This window comes from Homarus americanus, unplaced genomic scaffold (assembly GCF_018991925.1).
Source record: "Homarus americanus isolate GMGI-L3 unplaced genomic scaffold, GMGI_Hamer_2.0 scaffold40565, whole genome shotgun sequence".
NCBI classification, from domain to species: Eukaryota; Metazoa; Arthropoda; class Malacostraca; order Decapoda; family Nephropidae; genus Homarus; species Homarus americanus.
Genome location: NW_024735503.1, coordinates 4,792,520 through 4,819,360, shown reverse-complemented (window position 1 = coordinate 4,819,360; position 26,841 = coordinate 4,792,520). Strand labels below are relative to the sequence as shown.

The window sequence follows — 26,841 nt, the reverse complement described above, 5'->3', positions numbered from 1 at the left end:
TTGCTGATGACACTAAAATAGGGCCTGTAATTAAATCTGACGAGGACTCCGCAAAACTACAGGAAGATCTAAAAAAAATTTTCGAATGGTCTGAAAAATGGCAGATGAAATTCAGTGTGGACAAATGTAAAGTACTTAGTCTAGGAGATGTAAACAGAGAAACCAGATATCAGATGAACAACGATGTTATAGAGAAATTCGAATGTGAGAAAGATTTAGGAGTAATGATAAGTAGGAATCTTAAGCCAAGTAAACAATGTGTATTAGCTCGAAACAAGGCTAATAAAGTAATTGGGTTCATACAAAGGAGTGTTAGTTACAAAACTAGAGAGGTCATCCTGAAACTATATCATGCGCTTGTGAGACCTCACTTGGATTACGCAGTTCAATTCTGGTCACCGTATTACAGAATGGATATATAATCCCTAGAAAGAATTCAGAGGACAATGACAAGACTAATCCCTGGCATTAGGAACCTTGAGTACAGAGACAGGTTAAAGAATCATAATTTGCACTATCCCGAGAGACGTAGAGTGAGGGGCGATATGATACAGGTGTATAAATGGAAGTCAGGGCTAAACAAAGGGGAAATAACCACTCTCTATCATGCATGAATCTATCTAGCCCCCCTTTAAGACTTTCCAGCATTCCAGCACTTACTACAAAGTTGCTAAGCTTGTTCCACTTGTCTACCACCTTATTTGTGAACCAGTTCCTTCCTATCTCCCTCCTAAACTTAAGCTTATCCAACTTAAATCCGTTGCTACGAGTCCTATCCTGCTCGGATATTATAAGAACTTTATCTATATCTCCTTTATTGATTCCTTTCACCCACTTAAATACTTCTATCATATCTCCCCGCACTCTTCGTCTTGCCAGGGAATGCAAGTTTAGTTTCTGTAATCTATTTTGATATAGAAGGTTTTTAAGTCCCGGAATCATTTTCGTCATTCTTCGCTGCACCGACTCCAGTGAATTGATATCCATTCTATAATAAGGGCACCAGAACTGAACAGCATAATCGAGGAGCGGCCTGACTAGCGCAAGATATAGTTGCAATATGACCTCCGCACTCTTATTACTTACACTTCTAGATATAAAAGCCTAATACTCTGTTTGCCTTATTTCGAACACTAACGCACTGTTTTCTAGGCCGTAGGTCCTGGCTTACAAGTACCCATAAGTCTCTTTCACAAGTCGACTTCTCTAGGTTGATGTTGTTAAGGCTGTATACATTGCCAGTATTTATTCTTCAAATATCAAGTACGCTGCACTTGCTGGTGTTGAATTTCATTTGCCATTTTTCTGACCACTCCTTCAGTTTATTTAAATCCTCCTGTAGTGCATTTGCATCCTGCCCTGAATTAATCTGCCGCCCTATTTTGGCGTCAACCGCAAACTTGCTATGTCACTGCTGATCCCAGTATCTAGATCGTTTATGTAGATTATGATAGATGTATAGTATATATCAGGTGCCTCAAAGAGAGCTCAGGTTCTCAACTGGCTCAGCCATGTTAATATTGTAATTATAATCCACTCTGTATCTGTATTTTGTATGGCTAAATAAAATGTTTCAATCAATGAACAAGAGTGGGCCCAGTACTGACCCCTGGGGAACCCCACTAGTTACACAGTCCCACTCAGATTTAACACCATCTACGCTGATCCTCTGTGTTCTATTGGTGAGCCATGATTTTATCCAATTTAAAACTTTCCCCTCGATACCACGAGCCTTAATTTTTCTCAGAAGCCTCTGATGCGGTACTCTAAACGCTTTGCTAAAGTCTAAGTAAATAACATCGTAATTTTCGTCATTATCTGCTACCTCGAAGACTTTCCTAAAAAAAAACGTCAGCAGATTTGTTAGACAAAAAGGCCAAAATGGGCTCAGAAACACCGACTTTTAATATAATAACATCAAGTCCAATTAAGTCCTAAATGAACCACAGAAAACAAGTTCATTGTACCTGAAATCTCTATCTAACATCCAAGTCCAAGAAGAAAGTCCAAAATGGCTATTACAAAAGCCAGACCAAAAGTAGCGGTAATTCATATACAGGAAAAGTCCAATAATAAGTCCAATGATATCTTACCGTGTTTTCGACCTCTGTGTTTGTCTTGGTATTTTAAGTCCAAACAACCATTAAACTAACTGGTGGTTGTCTCAATCAGGCCATCACGTGTGTCAACTTGAAGCTAGGAGGGAGGGAGTGGTGATGGGGAAAGAGGAGAAGAGACAGGGAGGAGGAAGAGGAGGAGGAAAATATAGATGGGGAGAGAAAATATATTAAAAATGGAGAAAAGAGAAAACGACGAGGATAAAAAAAAGAGAATTTATGAGAAAGAGAGACAAGAGAACACACACACACACACACACACAATAATCCCCTAAAACACTCACACTCAATAGAGACGCCACCCTGTCTGCACAAAAGAGGAGGGGAGGAGGTGAGGAAAGGAGGAGAGAAGATGAAGAGAAAAAGAAGGGAGGAGAGATGAGAGAAGATGAGGAGGAAAGGAGGACAGGAGAGGTGAGGAAGAAGGGAGAGAAGGAAGGAGGTGGTGAGGTGATGCGAGAAGAGGATAAAGGAGGCGAGGTGAGGAGAGAGGTGAAGAGAGGTACTGCCAGCCACAGTAGCCGAGTTAAAGGTGAGGTGTGTTACCTACCGCACCTGCCCCGCACACACGCCGCCACACCTCCACTTACCTGCAAAACAACAAAAGAAAAACACTTAATATTTCTACAAGTTACAACATTAACAGGTAACAAAAAATTTATCTCGACAATAATGAATTTGATTTACCTGAAGATCATACACCTGAGATTATTTTACCTGAAGATTAACAGCATCCTAACACTACCTAGGTGGGTTGAGTTAGGTTAAGCTGGGGGGAGGGGGGGAATTTTATCTTCAGGTGATTCATATTTTTTAAAGCCTACATCAACAGGTGAAACTGAAATACCTGAACATCATTACACATTCTTGAACGTACAACATTAATGGGTAACACTAAACAACCAGCTAAGATGAGATGTTTGGACGTAATACCACTGAACCTCACGACACTGAACGATATTGTAAACAACATTATGTAAACGATATAAGGTACTGTAAATACCTTAACATGAGTATCGGGAACAACCTGTAAATACCACCTTTGTAATCACACACCATACTGAAGCTTGTGAGACTGTACACAAACATAACTAACATCAGTGGCCGGGGAAAAGACATTAAATACATCGCCTTAACATCTAATAGTGCCAGCAAAATTATGTAAACACAGCCAACATTACTGACAACAACATCCTCCCAACACAACACTGGTGGCAGCAACATTCTCCCAACACAACACTGGAGGCAGCAACATCCACCCAACACAACACTGGTGGCAGTAACATTCTCCCAACACAACACTGGTGGCAGCAACATTCTCCCAACACAACACTGGTGGCAGCAACATTCTCCCAACACAACACTGGTGGCAGCAACATTCTCCCAACACAACACTGGAGGCAGCAACATCCACCCAACACAACACTGGTGGCAACAACATCCTCCCAACACAACACTGGGCAGCAACATCCACCCAACACAACACTGGTGGCAGCAACATTCTCCCAACACAACACTGGAGGCAGCAACATCCCAACACACAACACTGGTGGCAGTAACATTCTCCCAACAACACAGGAGGCAGCAACATCCACCCAACACAACACTGGTGGCAGTTATTCTCAACACAACACTGGAGGCAGCAACATTCTCCCAACACAACACTGGAGGCAGCAACATCACCCAACACAACACTGGTGGCAGTAACATTCTCCCAACACAACACACTGGTGGCAGCAACATTCTCCCAACACATCACGAGGCAGCAACATCCTTCCAACACATCACTGGAGGCAGCAACATCCTCCCAACACATCACTGGAGGCAGCAACATTCTCCCAACACACCACTGGAGGCAGCAACATCCTCCCAACACATCACTGGAGGCAGCAACATTCTCCCAACACAGCACTGGAGGCAGCAACATTCTCCCAACACAGCACTGGAGGCAGCAACATCCTCCCAACACAGCACTGGTGGCAGCAACACCCTTCCAACACAACACTGGTGGCAGCAACACACTATACAACACCTCCCCTTCACAAAAACAAAACAATTCAGAGTGACGTTATTACACTAAATAACTCGTGTCCAAAAAAATAAAACGCCCGATATAAAATAGTTCCCCATCACATAAACGATAAAGAAACCGGAAGCGATATCAATGAATAATAGTCAATAACAGATAGAATTAAAACAGAGAGAAAACAAACAAAGATAATGTAGCAAGTTAACAAACAATATAAGATATACATGACGCTTTATTGTTTACCATTGTTTGTATACCCGTACTGTGTATGTAAATTGTTTGTATACTCGCACCGTGTATGTAAATTGTTTGTATACCTACACTGTTTACATAAATGCTTTATTAATGTGAACTTATATGACGATTTTCCTGAATAAATATCTATCTATCCGGTTATCTATTAATCAACTCAAATTGGGTCTTCTTCCCGCTACCGTCACCCACAACACCCCCCCCCCCAGCTATAGGAGACGGGATATGATAATAATAACAATAATAATAATAATAACAATAATAATAATAATAACAATAATAATAAACAATAATAATAATAATAATAACAATAATAATAATAATAATAACAATAATAATAATAATAATAATAATAATATATGTATTAATAATAATAATAATAATAATAATATGATAATAATAATAACAATAATAATAATAATAACAATAATAATAAACAATAATAATAATAACAATAATAACAATAATAATAATAATAATAATAACAATAACAATAATAATAATAATAATAATAATAATAATAATGATGATAATAATAATAACAATAATAATAATAATGTCATTCAGATGGGGAACATAAAGTTATCACCGAAAGAAGGAACATCAAATTATTCACCTCAAGTACCAAGTCAATTTAAGAAGTTGGTTTCTTCCTCTACACTCTCACTGTCTCTCCATTTTTCTATCCCTCCTCCATTCCCCTTTTCTCTCCCTCTAATCTCCTTCCTCCTCTCTCTCTCTCTCTCTTCTTCCTCCATCCTCCCTCCTCTCCCTCAGTACATACGGGACTTCCAATCAATAGCAGCGTGTGGGCGTGGCCTGTCTGGCTCGTGGGGGGCGTGGCGTCTGTCTAGCCAGGGTAGGCGTGGCCGAGGGGGGTGGGTGGGAGGGGGGTGGGGGATTAAAGCATGGTGATGGCGGATGAAGACGATGCAGGAGACGTTTTACGAGGAAGGGAAAGAGAGGGGGAGGGAGGGATAGTGAGGAGGAGGGAGGGTGGGAAGGGGATAGTGTGAGGGGGAAGGTGCAGGGGTGAGGGGAGGGTATGGGGAGATAGGAAAAGGTAGGGATAAAGAGAAGAGGCAGAGATAGTGTTAGGGAAGGAAGTCGAAGAGAAAAAAGACAGAAGGGGAGAGGAGAGAGAGAGAGAGAGAGAGAGAGAGTTATATGCGTGCAGTAAGGTAGGCAGTAAAGGCTTGGTGTACACACAGTAAGGGGTATGAGCACCACGAGTCTCCCCGAAGAGGAGGACCATAGGTGAAGCCCCCATATACTCTCAGAGGGTGAGCGACGGAGGCAGCCACACTCAGTCTGGCGTAGCCAGGGGTGGGGAAGGGAATGACTCAGCAGCGTGGATACATGGGCGTGGTCAACGATGGAGGGAGGGGGCGTAACACAGAGATAAGTTAAGGCCTTGAAGGTATACACAATGATATGGTAAAATAACCCTTTAGTTGTGACCTAGAAAGCAACAGATGGAGGCGAAAAAAGGCGACCTTGGAAAGACGGAGAAGACAGAAAGGAGAGAGAGAGAGAGTAAATTGCGAAGGATAGACAGAAAAAGACGGAGAATTGAAACAGAAAAGGTGAAGAGAAAATAAAAAAAATAATGAGGAGACAAAAGGAAAAGTTGAGAAGAAAAAAAAGACTGGCAGAGGGACGCGGGTGAGGGGAGTGACGGGGACAAAAGACAAGGGGAAAAAAGAGGACAAGTGAGGGGAGAGAGATAACAGCAAGGGGGAAATAACCTAAGGGAAAAAACAGACCATGTCAAGAGAAATAACAGATAAAGGGGAATAAGTCGAATAACGATAAGAGCAATACAAGGAGATGAAGAACACCGAGGAACACATGAGAAAATCGTAAAGGAAATATAAATAAATGAGAAACGTGAGAGAGAGAGAGAGCGAGAGAGAGAGAGAGAGCACTACACTCTAAGACACATACCACACCTTGTGACTTACCTAACCTAACCATTCACCTTAAACCACCTTAACGTTAACCTAATCTAAATCTAACAACGTAACCTAACCTACCCGCCTCAGGTAGAGTTAAGGTGGTTAATTTTCAGGTGAAATAAACTAGGGAGGCCAATCTACAGGTAACCCGAACAACTACCGTCAACAAGACACCTGCACGACTATAATGTGATTGATAAGTGATAATTTACTTTCCCTTTCCCTTCACCTCCCCTCCCCCCCTTCAAGTCACACCCACCACCCCATCAACCATCATAACCTCACTCAGCAGACCCGTCTCCGCCACCGGATACCCCCCATCAAACCCCAGCAACCATCTTGACCTTGGTAGGAAGACCCCCAGGCACCCTCACTCCCCCAGCAGCGGAAGTGTGGTGCAAGATGGTTCTCACGGCGGCAGAAAGGAAGATTAAATGAGAGGTCCTCTTCCCCAAGGAAACCTATTTAGACACAGTGCTTATTGACCCCGAGTCCTACGTGAGGGGGGGGTCTTGATGCGGTAGTGAGGATGGGAGGATTAGTCTCGGGAGGACTAGCGTGACGTGAAGGAAGGACATACAGGGTGACGTGAAGGACATACAGGGTGACGTTAAGGAAGGACATACAGGGTGACGTGAAGGAAGGACATACAGGGTGACGTGAAGGACATACAGGGTGACGTGAAAGAAGAAGGACATACAGGGTGACGTGAAGGACATACAGGGTGACGTGAAGGAAGGACATACAGGGTGACGTGAAGGACATACAGGGTGACGTGAAGGAAGGACATACAAGGTTGACGTGAAGGACATACAGGGCGGCATTAGGGAAGGACATACAGGTTGACGTGAAGGACATACAGGGTGACGTGAAGGAAGGACATACAGGGTGACTGAAGAGGACATACAGGTTGACGTAGAAGGACATACAGGGTGACGTTAAGGAAGGACATACAGGTTGACGTGAAGGACATACAGGAGAGTGACGTGGAAGGAAGGACATACAGAGGTGACGTGAAGGAAAGGACGCTGGGTTGACGTGGGGACATACAGGGTGACGTGAAGGACATACAGGGTGACGTGAAGGAAGGACATACAGGTTGACGTGAAGGACATACAGGGTGACGTGAAGGACATACAGGGTGACGTGAAGGAAGGACATACAGGTTGACGTGAAGGACATACAGGGTGACGTGAAGGAAGGACATACAGGGACCTGGTAAGAAGACATTATCTAAACAACAGAACATCAAACGAGATTTAGACATTCCATGCAAGATAAACACACACACCAAACGAGACTAAGACATGCAGGACATACCAGACAAAAAATTGGGACACGCAAGAAAAGGTCAGGTCAAACAAGAGGAAACAAGGACATATACATCTTTAATGACAAGTACGAATGGAGTATAAAGGAAAGGAAGGAAGAATCAGGAAGAAGGACAAAAAACAAGTACGAACAGATTATAAAGGAAAAGAAGGAAGAAGAAGGAGAAGAGGCCAATTTGTCAACACTCCTCATGTGTGTATGTCATCAAGAAATACTTTAATGGTGAGACTTGAGACCACAGTTCCCACGGTGGACGGTGACGGGTAAAAAATATTACATTATTATGGTGGTTAATGTAAACAAACGTTAATATTACCGTTAAATGAGAAGAATATCATAATATATTTTCGGGGTTAATTTAAAACAGGTAATAATAATATGATTTTTTGTGGACGTGAAAAAGGTTTATGTCCCAGTAAATGTTATTGTCCCGCCATAACCCCAGTTCACTTCAATCAAATGATATATGAGACGAGGGAAATGTTGCGGCCACCTCACGGCACCTGTACACACACACACACCTGAAACAATAAAATGTCTGCGTCTCTCACTACCCAATGTCAACGTTTTGCTCATATTAAGTAGCGTTTAATAAGAGCAAAATGCTTATTAGTGTAATATTACATATTGAGATGGTGCGGCCCGTAAGAGTGAACAGAACACTTTGATGAGTGGCCAAAATATTATGCCCAGTGGAAAGGAAAACAAATGCTAAGATCACACATGCAGGTTTAGATCCTCCACCAGCCACTTCTCCAGCCTCGGGTGTCGCGAACGCACAACACAGGAAGTTAGGTGCTGACGGCAACATGTTCGTGTAAGGACAGAACAAAGTCACGCTCTGGATCGGACGTCGACTTGTTCCCAAGAGTAAATTGGAGAGCAATTCCGGTGCGTAATGTCTGGCCAATTGTCGTCCTCCAGAATTGGCGCGCATCTTACGGCAGGACTTCCGCAGGATGGCGGGGTCCTTAGCCTCTCCCTCACGCACCTCTACAGTGCCTTGGTTGTGTCCGTGGTGTGAGCTCATGACAAGTAGGGTTCCTCTCCACCCAGCAAAACCCACCGCCGAAAAATATTCACTAACAACATCATAAGATGTAAACAAATAAAACAGCAAATTCTCCCTCCCCACACACACACACAAAATGAAGAAAAACAGTCACCATCAACTAATAGAATTCCAACACTGCAGGAATTTGGTCTGAAAAATGGCAAATTAAATTCTTTTAAACAGTGCAGCGTGCTTATGTGGAAGAACAAATACTTATAATGTATACAGCCTTAACAACATCAACCTAGAGAAGTCGACTTGTGAAAGAGACCTAGGGGTACTTGTAAGCCCGGACCTACGGCCTAGAAAACAGTGCGTTAATGTTCGAAATAAGGCAAACAGAGTATTGGGTTTTATATCTAGAAGTGTAAGTAACAAGAGTGCAGAGGTCTTATTGCAACTATATCTTGCGCTAGTCAGGCCACACCTCGATTATGCGGTTCAGTTCTGGTGCCCCTATTATAGAATGGATATAAATTCACTAGAGTCGGTGCAGCGAAGAATGACGAAAATGATTCCGAGACTTAGAAACCTTCCATATCAGGATAGGTTAAAGAAACTTAACTTGCATTCCCTAGAAAGACGAAGAGTGCGGGGAGATATGATGGAAGTATTTAAGTGGGTGAAAGGAATCAATAAAGGGGATATAGATAAAGTTCTTATAATATCCGAGCAGGATAGGACTCGGAGCAACGGATTCAAGTTGGATAAGTTTAGGTTTAGGAGGGAGATAGGAAGAAACTGGTTCACAAATAGGGTGGTGGACGAGTGGAACAAGCTTAGCAACTTGTAGTAAGTGCGGGAACTCTTGAAAGTTTCAAAAGGAGGCTAGATAGATTCATGGGTGATAGAGAGTGGTAGTAACTCTCGACAGGAGCTGCCATGCACAGGCACTTTTTTTTGCACTCGGCCCCTCCCTCACTCCTGTCTCCAAATGCCGCGAGAAACTCCAGTGAGGAGCTCAGTTCTTACTCCGTTTGTTTATCACGGGTCTTGTTGGTTATATGTCCGGCCGATGTATCATGAAGGAAGCTGAAATTTAGAGACAATAACGACCAAATGAATCAATTTATTTGTCTTCAATAGTTTTACGTTTTTTCATAACATGGCAGGGTGGGGGAGGCGTGTACACAGAACATACCACTAGTTGTAAAGTTTGTTTGTATATGGCAACGGCAGTGGGAGACCCCCCCCCCCTCCCCTCAACATCCAACACACGTCGACACAATGGGGTGTGTGTGTGGGGAGGGGCACGTCGTCACCTGCGGCGGTGTTGGGGCCAGTGTCCACACTCACACGACACATATTGCCTTTAACACAACCTCCGCCATAACACTCGGTGCCAAGGGGGGGGGGGGCAGTGAGACTCGAAAGGTACAACCCGCGCCCTCTATAACCCACGTCCTCTATAACCCACGCCCTCTACAACCCACACCCTCTACACCCACACCCATGCAGACGTAAGCCGCAACACAAAGTCCAGTCAGTACACCAACACATAAGAACATAAGAAAATAAGGAGTCTGCAATAGGCAGGTTGACCTGTGCATGGCAGCTCCTGTCGAGAGTTACTACCACTCTCTATCATCCATGAATATATCCAGCCTCCTTTTGAAACTTTCCAGCGTTCCAGCACTTACTACAAAGTTGCTAAGCTTGTTCCACTCGTCCACCACCCTATTTGTAAACCAGTTCCTTCCTATCTCCCTCCTAAACCTAAACTTATCCAACTTAAATCCGTTGTTCCGAGTCCTATCCTGCTCGGATAATATAAGAACTTTATCTCCTTTATTGATTCCTTTCACCCACTTGAATACTTTTATCATATCTCCCCGCACTCTTCGTCTTTCTAGGGAATGCAAGTATAGTTTCTTTAACCTATCCTGATATGGAAGGTTTCTAAGTCCCGGAATCGTTTTCGTCATTCTTCGCTGCACCGACTCTAGTGAAATGATATCCATTCTATAATAAGGGCACCAGAACTGAACCGCATAAGCGAGATGCGGCCTGACTAGCGCAAGATATAGTTGCGATAAGACCTCTGTACTCTTATTACTTACACTTCTAGAGATAAAACCCAATACTCTGTTTGCCTTATTTCGAACATTAATGCAGTTTTCTAGGCCGTAGGTCCGGGCTTACAAGTACCCCCAGGTCTCTTTCACAAGTCGACTTCTCTAGGCTGATGTTGTTAAGGCTGTATACAATGACAGTATTTGTTCTTCCAATATTAAATACGCTGCACTTGCTGGTGTTGAATTTAATTTGCCATTTTTCAGACCACCCCTGCAGTTTATTTAGATCCTCCTGTAATGCATTTGCATCCTGCCCTGAATTAATCTGCCGCCCTATTTTGGTGTCATCCGCAAACTTGCTTATGTCACTGCTGATCCCAGTATCTAGATCGTTTATGTAGATTATGTACAAGAGTGGGCCTAGTACTGACCCCTGGGGAACCCCACTGGTTACACGGCCCCACTCAGATTTAACACCATCTACGCTGACCCTCTGCATTCTATCGGTGAGCCATGATTGTATCCAGTTTAAAACTTTCCCCTCGATACCATGAGCCTTAATTTTTCTTAGAAGCCTCTGATGCGGTACTCTGTCAAATGCTTTGCTAAAGTCTAAGTAAATAACATCGTAATTTTCGTCATCATCTACTACCTCGAAGACTTTCCTAAAAAATGTCAGCAGATTTATTAGACAAGATTTTCCCTTTGTAAACCCATGTTGAGAGTCGTAGATTAATTTGCTTTTCTCTAAATGCGATCGGGTGCTATCTGCTATAATTGATTCAAGAAATTTCCCCACTACTGACGTCAAACTGATCGGCCGGTAATTTGACGCTGATGCTCTGTCTCCCTTTTTGAATATGGGTACTACATTTGCCTTTTTCCACAAGTCTGGCACAACTCCGGTGTCTAATGATTTTGTCAATAAATTTACGAGGGGTCCGCTAATCTGTTCCCTACGCTCTTTCAACACGATTTCTGTTCTACTGTAGTATGTATTACAGGACCAGATAACCTAACTTACCTCAACATAACCTAATCAACTCAACACCTTCAACTAACTCGGGACAACCATATCGCAGAGCTCATTTGAGGCGCCTGTCACTGTTAAGTAGCTAAAGTATAATATGTCGTACTGATAGTAGTTGTACAGTGGAAGTACATCACTGTGGCCCGAGCCCATCACAACATGACCATTAAGGTGCGTGTGTGTGTGTGTGAGTGAGGGATACGTGAAATTTGCAATATCCACTAATGGTTTGCCCACAATTACACAGAAAATGTCAAGTTGTGCTTCACTTTAATTCAAATCTATTTCCATCTCTTGTTAAATAATACGTTTCCTAGACACTGGCCCTTCTTGCACGGAGCACCAGAATTGCAATTACCTGGGCTTCGATTATCAAGGCAGTATGTGAGGCAGAATTAATGAGCCCAGGCGCCGAATTGACGAAGGACTGATCATGTACAGAATTTAAACTAGGTTCATGTCTATTTTAACATCACGTTTGGTAGAGCCGAGAATGGGACAAAACTCAATGAGAGAAGAGGAAGATATATATAAGTAGGAAGTATAGAGAGTAGGAATGTAAAGATAGGAAACTTGGTAGCGTGGCCTGGATGTTATTTGCACAGCGTCACTACCTTATCTTATCTCGTATGTCAATACACGTATATCACTTCTTAAAGGGACAACTTGTTAAACACCTCTTGATACAACTATTTATTACTTCACTCAATGACATGGACACATTAATATCACTATTATATCGGGGTACTAACACATTATGCTTTACGTTACTTGACACTGACTCTCGGACACACCGGAATGAATACACTTCCCACAGTAGGTAACTCACCCTAGGACGTTCTGACAAGACTCACGTGTACCCTGACGTAGGCCCAGTGAGTGCTGGCTGGGCTGCCTCCTATGGGAGAGTCTGCTTAGCTGGCGATGCTGTGGTCTGGTCGGGAGGTCTCCCTCCCGACCTGGGGAGGGGACGTGCGTGACTCTGCTTAGTGAACCGAGTGACGACCCGAACGGGAGAGAGATGACAGCAACCAGAATGAGAATCAGTATGACCAGGATCAGAATGATAATCGTAATCGAATGCCCGTGGACGGGACTGTAGGGCCTTTATATGGGGTCGGCCCAGCCGGCTTTTGACCTCTAACAATTAACACTAAACTGGTTTGATCTAGATAGCCGTGTGCAGGTGTGGTCCTGGCCAGGTGTCTTGGCTAGGTGCGGTTGTAGGTCACCCGCCTCACGTCATTAGCGGGCGAGGTCAAGTCCCTTGGGTCGACCTGAGGTGTGTCAACCCGGAATGTGGTGGTACCACGAGGTCTGCAGTGCTCTTGCTGTTATATGCGGCATAATTCTGGGCTGTAAGGTTTGGTCTGACAATCACTCATTACAAGGCAGTATGTGAGGCAGAATTAATGAGCCCGGGCGCCGAATTGACGAAGTACTGATCATGTACAGAATTTAAACTAGGTTCATGTCTATTTTAACATCACGTTTGGTAGAGCCGAGTGCCATCGTAACATCGTTCAATGGAAGTTCTTTTTAAATTAGATAACCATTAAATACACTTCTTGACCCACCATCGCAAATAACAATCTTAGAATATTAAAAAACAAATATATATACTCAAATTAAACCAGAATCCCAGAAAAAAAACCAACTTTGAAATACTAACGAGAAACTTCAGAGCCTCATCATAATCAACCTGTCCCTAGCGGCTATCTTTGGAGAATAAACGACCACATCTACCCCTACGTACACAACACCACCCCACAAGAAATTTCACCCCGATACACCACACGTAGTTACAGATGCTAACCAAACTACAGGAAACACGGTATCCGGCCAAAATTTCTTTAATGATGTACTTTACAATATTTAGTCTCTCCAAGCAGCGAGACGCCAGAATAACGCCGACACTAAATTGCGGATTGCATTTGAGTCTGTGTTTACTCTCCTGCCCTGACTTAGTTCACCTAGTGGCGCCCTTGAAGTGTAAACAAATGTAAGACAAAGACAAATGCTATAGTTAGTTCATTCATCAATACTTACAAGTCAAAATTAATCCACATACCATGATAATAAAACTTACAAAGCTTCCACTGATTTACAAAAACAGATGAACATACATACATACAGACGAAGTGAAGTATATAACTGCAGGCATTATTATTTAAAACGTGGGGTGAATAGTGAATTTTTTTTTAACTTAAGAGGTACACTGCATAACCTACGGTGCTCATAACATCAGTAGTCAGTAGCATACTTCTAATATACAGACTCGTGTAGTTATAACCAGTGTGCATACCGAGCGTAGTGTTGGGTGTGTTGCAACGGTCAATCTCCTCACCCATATAACCTTATTTCATCCAGTTCTTATATTTGTGGATAAACTCAATAAAACATAAGAAAACAAATTTCCGTCCTTCTAAAAGTGAATAAAACTTGTACCCAAAAAAATCCATTCTTATAAATAATAATTACAAAACTTAAATTAATTAGCAAACACATTCTAACTTTTTATCGTTTTCTCTCGTCCTAAGTCTTTAAGAAATGGACTCGGAGTTAAAAGGCCATAAATCAAGGAAGAAATAAACAAATGAAATACATTTACCATTTCTAACAACTCTCTTACATCCTGTGTTCCGTAACTACGTATTAAACTGTTACTTGTTATATGGAACATCAACACGCGTTACTCCCATCACTCAACTCTTAAGGAACTGGGGGGGGGGTTATATCAGGTTTCTAAAATAGGGGAATATCCAGATTGTGGTTGAAAAACTAACTGCAAAATTTACCACAATGCAAAGAAAAAAGTATTAAAGAGGGTTGCCAGTGAGTAAATTTAAGTGGTTTTAGTGAGTGGGGAGGGTGGGGGGAGAGGGGGGGGGGGCGGTGGAATGGCAGGGATAATATAATGCATTTGTAAACTAGGCCATACATAGTATACATACAGGGTCACCGAAAAAGAGTACTCAGATTTTAATATATTATCATTTAAAATCTGGGCATTAATTTTCAGTGACCCTGTATGTATAAACCTCTTCATGCATAGTTCCTCCTAAGCTTGATAAATTACTGTCATCATGCCATGTATTCTATAAGTATACATATCAAAAATAAGCCAAATGTATACAAGCTTCTCGCTGCAGCAATATAAGTGGGTAAAATCTGGATTCTCACAAAATAAATGAATTACGTGAAGAATAGGTACACCAGCTGCGTCCACAAGATTAATCATCCTAACGCTAACTGGGGGTTAGGTTAGGTTATTGTTAGGGTGTTTAATCACCAGGTGACATGAGCTAAGGTGCCTAATGTTCACGCAAAACAAACTTTACGAATAAGCCGGTGAGGTGTTTGGATGATTCTTGAACTGAGAGGTGAACCAGTGGGGAGTATGTGATATGAATTTAACTGCTAACAAACCCTGAAGGACTCGGTGGGCCCGGGGTGGTCACTGCCATCCTGGGAGTCCTCCATGAAGGACGAGGCGGAGGTCAGGGCTGTGCTCACCAAGCAACAGGCAACCTCCCGCACCTGCCGGTCAGTGTGAGAGAAAACGGTATATGGGAGGGGTGACAGTAACAGTAGGGGACACACTCACCAACCCAGCCAACGGGGAACTTTATAAGAGGAATAACAGTCGAGAACGTCAATGTGTTGTCAGCATCTGGCAACACTTGCGCTGGCCGCTCATAAACATACAGTACTGTAATGAACTAATGACGTAGAAAGTTGCTGTAAAAAAAAATGTACACAAGAGTTCAAAACTGTTTTCCCAAAAAACTTAAGTACTGTAAAGTTAGCCAATACTGGAGTTGAAAAAAAGTCATAGTTGGGTCTAACGGAACTGTTTAAGAATAACTACATTTTTTCCAGTACAAAGTTTGGCCAAAGTCATCCATAGGTAAATTAAGTCAACTTGTAGAGTTTTCTTTCATTTAAACTTATACTGTAATATGATCAACAACATCATTCTACCAATTACTGTGACTAGCTACTGAGGGATAGACTACACAACCGTAAAGTTACATTCTCGATCAACAAGCCACAATATACCTTCTACAAAACCAACGAGTGATATTTCCAAACTACACAATCAACTACGTGTGATATTACAAAAACTACGATATTCTTACAAAATGATAAAAAAAAACCCTCTTTATTCGGACGATCATAACCCGGGGATAAACAGGACGCGTTATGTACCATTGCCGTCAAGCTAAACCCAAACACGGCGTATCCATCATAACACTCCAGCGGTGGCCGAGTAAACTAAACCTACATACATATAATGAGGCCGAGTACTACAATGTTTTCCACATGCTGTCGTTAACACCACATCAAAACGTACTACTACCGCACAAACATCAGCTACTCTAGTATAACGGCTTTACCTACCTAAATACGTTAACTAAATGAGACAAATGGTTTCACTTATTAGGATTTATTACTTGGTTGACAAATTATTTACCCCAGGAATAGGTCTAATGAGCTCCCAATATACCCTGAACTATCTCACAAAGACGAACAATAACAATGCTATATTAATCAATCGTCTTAGATAATAGCGATATACCTCCACCACTCGTTAGCTTAACATTTTTCCCACATCAACAGACGCAGCGTTATCACAGCTTGGACAAAGTGCGTAGTAGGTTTGGTGTTATCTACACTCACAACGACCTTCGTCTTCGCCTCTCTTAACTTGTAATAAAAATACCTTCACGATAACATGTTTCACCACTCTGTCTGGATACTACACGACGCGATAAGTTAGTTTCCTCTGATTAACTGATCAAATGTGTATTGTGATGTGTGGAAGTTGGTATATAACAGATGAAATGCAGATATAATGGAATACACAAAATTATATGTAAACAAGAACTAGAATAAAAAAAATTATAACAGAAAGTAATGAATAAATCTGCAACGGAACTTCTAAAAATAACTATGTTCTTTCATTATAATAAAAGGTTTAGTATTACCAAGTGAGGGAAGACTTCATCATAACACACTAGACTGTTGCTTGTCCATCAGCTACTACTACGCCACGCAAACACCGTCAGGCTCAGGGAGGTAAGAGGGAATACCTAACCTAACCTAACCTAACCTAACCTAACCTAACCCAACCTAACCCAACCTAACCCAACCCAACCCAACCCAACCCAACCTAACCTAACCTAACCCAACCTAAACTATTGTGACAGGAATTAAATGGTGATAATATGTACCGATTCACCAATTTCCTCCACCTTTATCAATCTGGTTGAGAAATCATTGTAGTGTGATATTGTTTGGTTGGATGTTGTCTACGACTTCTTGGTTCTGATGACATGAGTCAGATTCCAGTAACTGTAGGTCGGCTCTAGGTAATTTGGCCCCGTTAAGTGTGTTTTTACTAAGGTATTGTACGGGAATATGGCTTCCCTTACAGGTAGCTCAAGCCCCCACGTAAAGATGGAACTCGCCCTCACGTTGCACCTTACCAGGATATAAACGTCATGCCGCCATGCAATTAACAAGTGTTGCCACAATCTACGTTGTTTTAACGCCACGTTTTAGAATACCTAACTCAGAATGACATCAATATGCATAAGACTGTAGAGAAATTTGAGATAAAATACTAACAGTAATGAGAAGAACTTAAGTGTATCAACATGAGACACGCTTCACCTCACAAACACAATTAGTGATGTAAATATTAATAACCTAACTAGTGTAGTGAAGATTTTACCGAGCTAGATGGGGGGGGCTGAGGTGACACACAAGCTGTAATTGCCACCAAATCCTCTTATCAACACGAGAGGTATGTGTGTTTGTGTATGTGTGTGTGTGTCGCAGACGAGATTATCAATGAGGACACGAGGAGGGGGGCAGGACAAGATAGGGGAAGAGGAGGTGTAACCCAAGCACAAGACTCTGTTATCAATGTATGTTATTTGGGACACCTCAATGTAGTCTAGCCCAACACCTCAACCCCCCACCCACAACCTTATAATCTCCTCACAATCCCACAAGCCACACAACCCCAACCTCATAACAACAATTTCTTAAAACCACAATCTCACAATATCAAAACTCTAACCCCAGCTTATCTCACCTGTTAATTAAACATCCTAACGTTACCTGGTGGGAGGGGGGGGGTAGGTTAGGTTGGTTCATAAGGTATAATAAGCAGGGGACTAATATTCAAGTGATCTAAATTGACCAATGTAGCGGCCATTACTGCCATCGTACCTGAACAGAACCCACATTGCCTTTGCACTATTCCGTCAACCTATCAAGATCCATGCAAGTCGACGCTGAAGTTTCTAAGACAATGCCACACACACACACACACACACAGTCTTGATTACAGCAATTATTAGTCGTACACCAGATGAACTAATAACTGTACAAAGTGTACAACACCCACCACTTAAGGTTTCTCTTGTCGAAATATATCATTAAATTAAGTCTATGGTAGGGAGGCTTCTTCTCGGGGCAACATGAGGCAAAAAGTTACTATGAGGTTTATCTAGGGTGTGGACTGTGGTGTATGGCGGTGTGTTTACTGGCTGGCTGCTACATTTGTATGGTTGCATTAAAGCATTTTATGGTTGCGTGTGGAGCTTATCTGGTGAGTGGCAGTGGTGGTGGTGAGTGGTGGTGGTGTCACACGACGATGGTAGAATTTGATGCATCTGGCTTAGTGCGTTGTGTGTGTTCCTGATTTCTGTTACAAATCCATTATTTGTGTGTATTGAAATTTCTGGTGTGTGGTTTACGTATTGACGTGTAGCGGGTGAGTGGTGTGAGTGTATAGGTGTGAGGGGTTGGAATACCCGGTAGTGTTGCGGGAGCACTGTACTGTGTGTGGCCAAGTACTGTACTGTGTGTGGCCAAGTACTGTACTGTGTGTGGCCAAGCTGAAGTACGTCCATTACTTGAGGCGGCTGACCAGCATTACTGTATCTCAACCACTGATGGTCCCTGGTGTGGCAGTGACCAAAACACACGCACACACGCACACGCACACACACACACACACACACACACACACGCAGAATACTCCGGCTACACCAACGCTCTCTCCACCCTGGAAATGCCATCCCTCAGTGACCTCCACCACCAAGCACTGGAAAGGTTTGGCCGTGGACTACTGCACCACCCTCGCCACCTCCTGCAGCCCCCCACCCAACTCGCACAGTCCGCCACTACAACAAAATTCAGCCCATAAGAGCCCGCACCGATAGATATAAGAACAGCACCATCCAATCTATTGTTAAAATAATAAACAACTCCTGATTTATGTACTGTACAGCCCTGTAAATGTATTCAATGCATATTATATTATTATGTCTAAATCAAATGTAAGTCTGTATATTTTCAACCACCGGCTGCAACTCTATTAATAAACCGTTTTTTATTATTATTATCATTATTATTATTTACACCAAAGCCTAACATTACCATATAATTATTAACTTGAAACTTTATGTACAGTACTTCTCAATTCCCCTGGGTGAACCAAACTGCTTACCGGAACTTAATAAATCTTAAAGATCCCAAGTCACTTAAGACTGGGAATAAATCATTGTGCCTATGACATTATCAGACTGCTTATCATCGTTGGATATACTGAGGTATACTGCACTATATATGAGCAGACTGTGTACCGTGTAGGACCAGCCAGCTTACTGTAGGAGGAGATACTTGGCTTGCGGAAAGGGATGGTGGTGAGAATTTAAAACAGTACAGTGTGTAGTAGACAGCGACGTGCATACTACAGTGCTTGCATGTTACCTCAGTCACCACAAGACAACACAAACTGCTTCCCGATCTCAACCACAACAGGAGTCGATGACCACTTGTTTATTATGAAGTCTATCCGACCGTCTGCTCACCACAACAGGTTCAACAGCATTCACCGTTGTCTCCCAAGGAACCTTCAGTGAGGATACCTGCCCAACAACCCCTGTGCCATGAAGACAATACAACCTTCAAAAAAACAACAGAATGTTTTAAAGAACTGATATAAGCCCAGTTAGGTTCATAATCGAATTGTAAAACAGTTAACATTGTAGACACATTAAGACCTTTCATAAAAACAACTTAAGTATCAACAACATGATTTTATCCCCACGTGGAACAATTCATGACTAGAAGGTGTTGACTCCCCCTGCCACTGGAAGAGTCCATCGTGTCTCATAACCCAGAGCTGCTGCGGTCAAATTCACTTTACATTATTCTACTGGTATATCCTTACTTGAGTCGTACTGGCTATATGAAACCGCTAGGCCGTCACAACCCCCCCCTCTCACTTCCCAGGGCTGCAGCGCCTGGTTATGTGGTGCGGCTGTCGCAGGATCACCCACACCATCAGCAGCAGACAGCCGCAACCCAGCCTCGCAATTTACGTCGGCCGACACAACGTAATACAGTTCCTGAGTGACCCCCCCCCCGCTGCTACACCCTCCTCTCATCCCTGACGCTCATAGACACTGTCTACCACTCAACTTTTTCATCAGGAACTATAGAGGAATAAACTCGGTCAACGTTTTAAAGTCCACCACGACAAAGCCAGTAATACACATACAGAGATCCATGTTTATAAAATATGTTGTGTGTCTGAAGGTCTGCAATATTTTACTTGTCTGCAGATAGTTCTTATACTTATAAAACTACTCCTCTGAAACTTCACATTAATAAAGGGTAGTCGAAAAAGACACCCAGATTTTAATATATAACCATTTACAATCTGCGTCCAGTATTTTCTTTCCATAACCCAGTACTGTGCTATCTGCCTCACTAGACCTGAGCACAACACTAAACTTAAGGTCACGGCTGCAGGACACACCTCTGGCGACGGCTGCACTACAGTATACCTCGGCTCAACTAAATTAAATCAAGTTGTACACCACGGGAGCTCATGGGAGCAACGATAGTTTCCCAAATTTTAAAAGATGGTTATAATTACAATCTGGACATCCATACTCGATGACCTTGTGTAAGGCAAAAGAGTGCGTACTGTGTATGCCCATGTAAGTACAGGTGTTTGCATACACATGCATTCAATTCTATTCATATGCACAAAAAGTGTATAAAACTATCTTTAGGTTCCTGTGAGTGTACCTGTGCGCGTGAGTGTGCAGCGCTATGAGAGACTGTCACGCTCGTGCGTGAGTACCTGTAATTATCCCAGTTGGGGGCGTGTGTTATCTGTGCACACAACCTCCATTTAATATCATCCATAAATTCCTCCAAGAGTTTCCTGAGTACATCCAACCTCATCACGTGAACAGTCCAAAGGGTCAAGCAGCCCGCCCGACGGTCTGTTAGGGCCAGTGTGGCTACACTTCGACTCTCTCCGATACACAAGGCAGTGTGGCCGGCATGCACTAGATCACTTTCACTTCCCCCAACTGTAAAAATAGATAACCAGCTCAGTAGTCAAGGGGTATCCTGGGCACGAACCTCAGACCTTAGGCCAGGAGGCGAACGCTGTATTCACTCACCCACCACACCCCCTCGACCTGAGAGTAAGGCATGACGAAGACAGTGATCAGTGATCACTGATCACGATTCAGGAGGCAAGTCTGAGTCTCCCAGGAGGAACAAAACCCTCATTTGTACCCTCCGTCTACACTCCTCTCATCAGTAAGCGAAGGTGACGTCTTCCCCCCACACACACCACCACCACACCCACACACCACCACCCCCCCACACACACACCCACCCACCCACCACCGGCTACCCGACATCCACACTAACTTATCTCTCCTCAACAACTATATTGGAAGCCCTTGTGTCGCCGCCTGTGCCTTACACAACGACCCATGTGTACCAGAATGTTCGTGTTGTCGTGGCAGTCAACTCCTTTGGGCGTCAAGGTCACGTTATGAGTCATTGACCCATAACACTGGACAATATAATCCTCTGTTTTCTTGAGCGAGGACAATTAGCTTCTCGCTGCTCTACAAACTTCCTAAGCCATAAAATCAGTTAAAACGAGATATATCACTTTTTTTTAATTGATATTTATTCTTAAATTGTGTTCTATTTAATTTTGGATCACCTGAAGAAGAAGAAAGAGCTTATTTTACCTGATTATTAAACATCTTAACCCTACCTGGCTGTTGGTTAGGTAAGCGTTGAAGTGGCCACTCATCAGGTAAAATAAGCTAGGGTGTTGAATCTTCAGGTGATCTCTGTTATTATTATTTCGTTAAAATGTCAGAAACGTGCATAAAAGTTTTCAGCTTTCCAGTTTACAAATTAAAAAAGAGAGATGAAAAAGACAAACGAATATACAACTTTTCTCATAAATTTTGTTATCAGTTGTGGGAGGGGAGGCGGTGAGGGGGTTGTAAAGGTATTAACATATTCAAAAGGAAGGGAAACAGTTGTGACCACTGCAGGAAACAGATGTACTGCACCCACACACCTGCAGCTGAGTCATCACCAACAGCAGATGCACCAGGGCAACCCAAACACCACCACAACAATAACAGATGCACCACCACAACAGTAACAGATGCACCACCACACAGTAACAGATGCACCACCACCAGTAACAGATGCACCACCACAACAATAACAGATGCACCACCACAACAGTAACAGATGCACCACCACACCAACAACAGATGCACCACCACAGCAGTAACAGATGCACCACCACAACAATAACAGATGCACCACCACAACAGTAACATATGTACCACCACACCAACAGATGCACCACCACCACAACAACAGATGCACCACCACACCAACAACAGATGCACCAGTCATACCAGCATCATCAGCATTCACTAGTACCACCACCAGCATAAAAACGCCCTCACCAATACGTCAGAGAGCTCGTGCTGCTGTTGCTGCTGGTGGCCATGACAACACCTCAAGGCTAACCTACTCCTGGTGCATCACAACGACCCTCCCTATCCCCCCCTCCCCTGCCTCCTCGTGGGTGCTGGCAGGGGGGGGGGGAGGGGTAGGTTATCTAAAGGTGGGTAGGGGGAGTTGGTGATATTTACATGAAGGTATCTTGCTGGATAGGGACAAAAACAGGGGACACAGGTGATGAGGGTAAGCGGGTGGAGACATAAAGGCGGAGCTGAGTCTCTCTCTCTCTCTCTCTCTCTAACCCCACGTGAGGACCGTAAATTATGTCAGCTCACGAAATTAATATTTTTTTTTTATCTATACTGATCACCATGACAGGACTATAGGTACCGACCATGAACCCGTCCCCCATTACCCCCCAACAACCTCTCCCCTCCCCCAGTGGCGTCCTGTGGGTGAGTAACCAGCAGGTGATGACCACGTCCGCAGTACCTTGGCCTCTCACCATCATCACCACCATCACCACCACCACCATCATCACCACCATCATCATCATCATCACCACTACCATCACCACGCTACTGAAAGTGAAGGAATATCTGACCTAATACTCGTCTTATCTGTCCAGGTCATTGCCTTTTAAACTCCTTTCTATTTGTTCGGTATTAAATCCTTCGTACTATACCCCTTACATATACAGGTAAATAATAATAATAATAATAATAATAATAATAATAATAATAATAATAATAATAATAATAATAATAATAATAATAACAATAATAATAACAATAATAATAATGATAATAAATGATGATAATAATAATAATAATAATAATAATAAATGATAATAATAATAATAATCTCTACTATTTGTACCTGAAAATTAGACACAACGAAACGAGATTAGAGTCAATTAACCTTCAAGGAATTTCAAGAACGTCAACACACACACACACACACACACACAAACACACACACACACACACACACAGGCTAAACGTTGGCTAGGACATCTTTCTCAGTGCCATTTCCGATAGTCCCACACTGCCACCCTCTTACGCTCACTCACCTCTCCCACACTTCACCACACACTCACCTCTCCCACACATCACCACACACTCACCTCTCCCACACTTCACCACACACTCACCTCTCCCACACTTCACCACACACTCACCTCTCCCACACTTCACCACACACTCACCTCTCCCTAATAATAATAATAATAATAATAATAATAATAATAACAATAATAATAACAATAATAATAATGATAATAAATGATGATAATAATAATAATAATAATAATAATAAATGATAATAATAATAATAATCTCTACTATTTGTACCTGAAAATTAGACACAACGAAACGAGATTAGAGTCAATTAACCTTCAAGGAATTTCAAGAACGTCAACACACACACACACACACACACACAAACACACACACACACACACACACAGGCTAAACGTTGGCTAGGACATCTTTCTCAGTGCCATTTCCGATAGTCCCACACTGCCACCCTCTTACGCTCACTCACCTCTCCCACACTTCACCACACACTCACCTCTCCCACACATCACCACACACTCACCTCTCCCACACTTCACCACACACTCACCTCTCCCACACTTCACCACACACTCACCTCTCCCACACTTCACCACACACTCACCTCTCCCACACTTCACCACACACTCACCTCTCCCACACTTCACCACACACTCACCTCTCCCACACTTCACTATACACTCAATTTACATATACCAAGTTAAGAGTAATGCCGTTAAACCAGTCTAGGAACTGATTTAATAACTTAATATCAACGACTCAGGGAGCAAGGAAGCACACGCAGGCACACAGTTCGCCATTGTCCCTCCACCCAGCTTAGAAAAGGGAATAAGAACAATGAAATCCGCTGTTGGTGATAAATTACACATATTATAAAGTAACTTTTCAGTGTGACAAACGTTCACTGCGACAAGTTGACAACACTCGTCAGTAAGGGGCAGGTTTATATTACGTCATAACAGATTTTAAGTCTTATTTGTCTAGAGTCACTCTGTTGTAGACACTGTTGGCTTCCTTTGTTACAGTTACCGCCTCCTTCTTAAAGGGCAGCCACCAAGCAGGTCAACCCTCACCACACGCCTCGCCGCCCACGAGTTTAACACACACACCAACAACAGCCACCGTCCATCACCGTGTGTAGTTATAGGAGACGACTGTATATGCATCCCGACCTTGACCATGTGATCAGGGACTCGTGATGGATCTTGGCGATAATGAGGTTCTCCCTGCTCCCCGGTGCAGCATCTCTGGGGAGGAGAGACCCTCACTTTCCAGTTTTTCATTGGTGCATTTTTCGTTCTTGTATTATTTTACAACATTTCTTTAACAGAATTGTTGTTAATAAAAACAGCAAAATCGAACGTAATATTTTACACGATAGAAATACTCTCCCCACCGCCCCTAAGGAAATGCCTGGGGGAGCTTCCCTTCACACAATACTGTACAACTATGCACTGCTTTCAGCCAAAACATTTTAATACACAGCAAAAGTAAATCAGTATTTTCTTATAACTCCCTTTGGTTCTGGTTGTCTGAATGTGGTTCTCTAAATTTATACCTGAAGATTAAATACCGCAACTTATTTCACCAGATGATTAAACACCTTAACGCTACTTGGGAAGATTAAATTAGGTTAAGATAGCGTTGGGGTGATTAACCTCGAGGTAAAATAAACTAGGAGTAAAACAACGAAAATACAACACCATATCGTCTGCCATTGTAGGTTTCTCCTGTACTGTATTGTCGGTCATGATATGGTGACTCCCCTGCCGCTATAATGAAACCAAACATTCATAAATGACGATAAATTAACCACTATACCATCAACGATACAATGTAACAGCAAATATATTCGGTAAATTAGGCGTAATAATTAAATCACCACAATCATCATCATCATCACGGCACTACAAACTTGATGATCACCATCCATCATCATTACCAGTGACAACTTTATCGCCCTAAAATATCTTAATTACTATCATTATCATCGCCAAATTATTACGCATCTAAAGTTCAGGGGTCACCAGGTCTGGCAACACTGCTATATTTAACCCCTTTGAGGATAATGGTTTAGGTTTATTGTGGTGTAACATTTCCAGGATGATGGTTTAGGACCTCGGTTTAATATTAGGATGTCTTAACACACTTTGGATGAGCTTATGTACCTGAGGATAATAATTTAATTACTTGTGGGTGATAGTTTTAACCCTTTTGATGATGCTAACCTCCAATCATCCTCCTCGAAGGGCTGAAGTGACACAAACACCATAATACTTTATTCTCAGTGACGGACGTAAAACACATAACAATCCACCCGGTAAGAGCAAATCAAAAAGACTTTGGTCTCTCCTCTTCACTGACTGAGATCAAACGTTTTCATATCACACACGCACGTCACGACATGTCTGGCCACTGGCAGTGATGTAAAAGACTTTTTTTTCACACACACACACACACTACCCCCCCCCCCCTCCCCCAAGATATTTAATATTCAATTATGCATTTACAAAGGTCACGGAAATACCCTCTTTCACCCTGTGTTAATATATCCTCGATTTGTTTTATAATTATGCAGTTCTATTTTACAACCTTGATTGTTGATTTTCGAGTCCCAATTAAAATAAAATCCAGAAGACCAGTAAAAGTGAGGATTTTATTTCACAAAATAATAATAAAGATTTGTAGTTAAACGCAAGTATAGTGGTATGTTCATGGTACGCCGCCCACCATACATACCATGAACAAAAGAGAAGACAAAAATGCAAAATCACTTGGCCATTTATTGTGTCCACATTTCAGTTATCTTGCTCAAAAACTGAACGAGACAACCCCTGATATAAAAATAAGAACAATTAAACGAGCTTGACAACAATGACAAGACTAATTATCATCTACTGATACGGTTTTCCCACTTGTAAAAATAACCATAAAACTAACGCCCCGTCCTTCTATTTATCTTATCAGCTGGTTCACGTCTTAAAAGCATCCCAACACAAAACGCGATGACGTGATGTTGAATGTTCACACGATACACCCACCCACCCCGGCCTTAAGAGACGAAACCTGACACTGGCCTGAATGACAACTCGCTCACCAGCACTACACACTCCCACGCCCACGACTGCTTGTACAAATACGTCAA

General features: G+C 42.5%; 1 protein-coding gene across 10 annotated transcripts in view; it reads right to left on the bottom strand.

Moving 5' to 3' along the window:
- LOC121871233 (dihydropyrimidinase-like) overlaps positions 1 to 26,841 on the bottom strand; it is a 146,129-nt gene that overhangs the window by 60,311 nt on the left and 58,977 nt on the right. Inside the window, exon 1 of one of the 10 annotated variants that reach the window (XM_042373439.1) lies at positions 15,217 to 15,334. The exons of the other annotated variants lie outside the window; for them this stretch is intronic. Coding sequence (XP_042229373.1) covers positions 15,217 to 15,270 — 54 coding nt within the window. The 5' untranslated portion in view covers positions 15,271 to 15,334. Of the gene's footprint in view, positions 1 to 15,216; positions 15,335 to 26,841 lie in introns of those variants that run through there. 10 annotated transcript variants of the gene reach the window in all.